Consider the following 3,162-nt stretch of genomic DNA (forward strand, 5'->3'; position numbering starts at 1 on the left):
GGGGGGGGGGGGGGAATTAAGTGGAAAAAGATTCAAGATCAGCATCTGTAAACCAACTTTAAAACAAACTTCCTGGAAGAATTAATGAACATTTTAATTGAAAATGTAGCTTCTGAATGAATTTGAGATGGGGAAAGGAGTCTGGCAAAATGATAGTTACTTCAAATTGCACTGTAAAACTATATGCTTGCTTATTCATGCAACACTGCACAGCACCAAACTCAAAGTTGAACACTTACAAACCAATACTGCCAATAAAACTGTACCTTCTCATAACAGTCTAAACAAGTTCAAATAAGGATTAAGAGGTATAAATCTTAAGTAATTGTATCTATGCATAGGCACAATGCCTCTTCAAGTTATGCAAATTAACATGCATAAAAACAATAATAATTCCATGAGTTACTAGTAGATACCTTTCAATAAAGATATTTGAAACTTCATAAAAATCTAGACTAAAAAAAAAGCAAGATTCATAAAAAAAATAATCAAGTTTTCCCCAATGTGAAAAACTTTCTACTTACTCCCTCTGCACATCATTTGCCTTGGAATGCGTCTGCGAGGTTACAATACGTTGCATGTTTCCTGTCCAACCAAATTTGGAAGCAACAAGGGCACATGGTGTTTCCAACAGCCTCTCTCAACTTCAGCTTCATGATCTAGAAAGAAATCTAGTCACACACACAATGGACTTTGCTTTGCATTTTTTAGTAAACCTCAACGCTCCACAAACCACAAACCATGGTATCCAAAAATCCTTCAGCATCTTACCTTCTTAATAAAAATTCAAGGTGGTGTATCAACCAAAAGGTCCCAGTACTCTGGACATGCAATGTGAAACGGTTAAAACAATTTTGATTGAACACGGAAAAGTCTACAAGTCCATGAAAAAATCACTTAACTCCCTGTGAGATCTGAGATTTCTGTGTGACATTTGTTTGATATGCCAGCGCTCAAGTGCCTTCACCAAAATGCTTAGAAACTAGTTCACATGCAGAATCTGTTATAAACGCTCGAAATACTGCCTTTAATACCTAGGTTATAAGATCTGATTAAAGAGAACAATTCGTAATTTTCCATTCATTTAATTATTTATAACCCAAAACCCTTAAGTACTTTCTACTGTATGTATAAACCTGGGTTGTGTAATGAATTTTCACAGATTCTAATATCCAACACCTAGTGTTCAGTGAGGTTTCTGAATGCAAATGTATCAAAAGCTAGTAAAACATCCTCACTAACACATTGATGTCAGTAACATTAGATGTATTGTATAATGCACATTTAGGAGACTCAAAGCATGAGAACTACATTCACTGCAAGAATTCTTGACAATACTCAACCTACATCTGGATTAGGCCAATACAATAAGTCATTAAGTGAGAACAATGTGAACTGGGAATGCATTTAATACATTACACATGCTTTATCCCCAAACTGTACTACAGTGAACCTTTCTTAGGTAGTACTAAACAAAACGGCATTGAATGAATTGCCTACAATACAAGTTTCAAATTGCACATGATTAGATAATGTTTGATTTCAGGTATCCATTATCAAATCTGAAAAATCCCATAACTTACGTCATCCTTCAGAGCCTTCACTAAGCATTGGTCAAGGCTCCACAATGCTTCTTGGTCCCTTCAAGTTCTGTCGGGCTCCCATTCATTGATGGTTAAGGCCTTCTTTGGCTACATTCTGAACTGTTTGCCCTAATTCAGGATGGCATGATGCCATACTCATCTATGGCTCCGTAAGGATTCCTCATTAAAAGCCTTCTGAGGAGACGCTAACAATGGATTCTCGACCTGAATTAAAGTGTACTGCACAGAAGAACATGTTTTGATACAAGGATCCCATTCAACTTCCCTTTAAAATAATTTCTAGCTATTATTCACACTGGCACTCACCTCACTCTGACTGGATCCTGCCATGTAATAGATGTGCTCTTGCTTCTCATTCATACGTTCAACATACTCAGCCAGGGAAGAAGCCTTATCCTTGCTTGCAGATGACAAGAATTTCAGTAGTTTGCCAGGCGGGTACGGTTTGCAGAGTCTTCAATAACACCAAGCTTAATGCTGAAAATAAATAAAAATGTCATCCAACTTTTCATTTTCAACTATTGTTTAAAAGGATTGCAAGTTACCGTAAGTGCAATACAAATTATTCAATAGCAGACATGATGGAATTTAATGGCTTACTTTGTGGAATACTCCTTCCAGAACTTCTCGTATTCCTCTGGCTCCATCTTCTTCAGCATGTCGAGTGTCTTGCGCACAAGCTTCTTCTTAATGACCTTGAGGAGTTTATGCTGCTGAAGGGTTTCTCTTGATACATTAAGAGGGAGGTCATCAGAGTCGACCACACCATGGATGAAACTCAGGTAATTAGGCATCATGTCCTAAAAGAAAAAAAGGTTTATTAGATATACCTCTTTGACAGGAAGTTTATAAAATAGTGTTCAAAGAATATCAAGTTCATGCATTAATCTTTTCATCATACCTGGAAATCATCAGTGATGAACACACGACGAACATATAGCTTGATGTTGTCAGTCTTGGTTCCATACTTGTTGAAGGATTCAGAGGGCTGAACTTCAGGGACAAACAATAGGGATTTGAAGGTCACCTCGCCTTCTGCCACAAAGTGAGTCTTTGCCAAAGGATCTTTGGTATCCTTGCTCAAGCTCTTGTAAAATTCATTATACTCTTCATCTTCAATCTCTGAAGGTCTAGGGGAACAAAATTAATTCTTAGCTTGACTTCGATTCTACCATATGATAATGAAATCAAATTTATGGCTATAACTACCAATAGGTTTAACATGCTTAGCTACTTTGGTACATTAAGAAACTTACTTCCTTGTCCAAATGGGCTTCGCATCATTCACAAGATTCCAGTCCCAAGTGGTTTTTGAGACTTTCTTCGTCTTGGGCTTCTCTTCACTCTCTTCCTCCACTTTACCTTCTTCATCCTCTTCAACCTATAAAAAAAATATTCACTTAAGTACTTCTGAAGTCTTCACCTAATACTAAGGAGTAAACATGTAGTTTATAATCCCACCTAACCTTTAATTACCTATACATTCCAGTTACATTATGGCATTAAAAATGTTAACAGAACAAGTCTTATTCCAGTCTCAATTATGTACACTACCTTG

General features: G+C 36.8%; 2 protein-coding genes across 2 annotated transcripts in view; both read right to left on the bottom strand.

The window, feature by feature from the left end:
• The window catches only part of LOC119585888 (endoplasmin-like), a gene marked incomplete in the record, with an annotated part of 50,039 nt that overhangs the window by 38,255 nt on the left and 8,622 nt on the right, over positions 1–3,162 (bottom strand).
• Positions 1–3,162, bottom strand: part of LOC119585889 (endoplasmin-like) — a 14,142-nt gene that overhangs the window by 4,340 nt on the left and 6,640 nt on the right. The window contains 5 exon segments of the mRNA XM_037934619.1: positions 1,911–2,035; positions 2,038–2,081; positions 2,205–2,404; positions 2,506–2,734; positions 2,861–2,987. Of these exon segments, the coding sequence (XP_037790547.1) occupies positions 1,911–2,035; positions 2,038–2,081; positions 2,205–2,404; positions 2,506–2,734; positions 2,861–2,987 (725 nt within the window).

The sequence above is a fragment of the Penaeus monodon genome, chromosome 20 (genome assembly GCF_015228065.2).
Source record: "Penaeus monodon isolate SGIC_2016 chromosome 20, NSTDA_Pmon_1, whole genome shotgun sequence".
In the NCBI taxonomy this organism is placed as follows: domain Eukaryota; kingdom Metazoa; phylum Arthropoda; class Malacostraca; order Decapoda; family Penaeidae; genus Penaeus; species Penaeus monodon.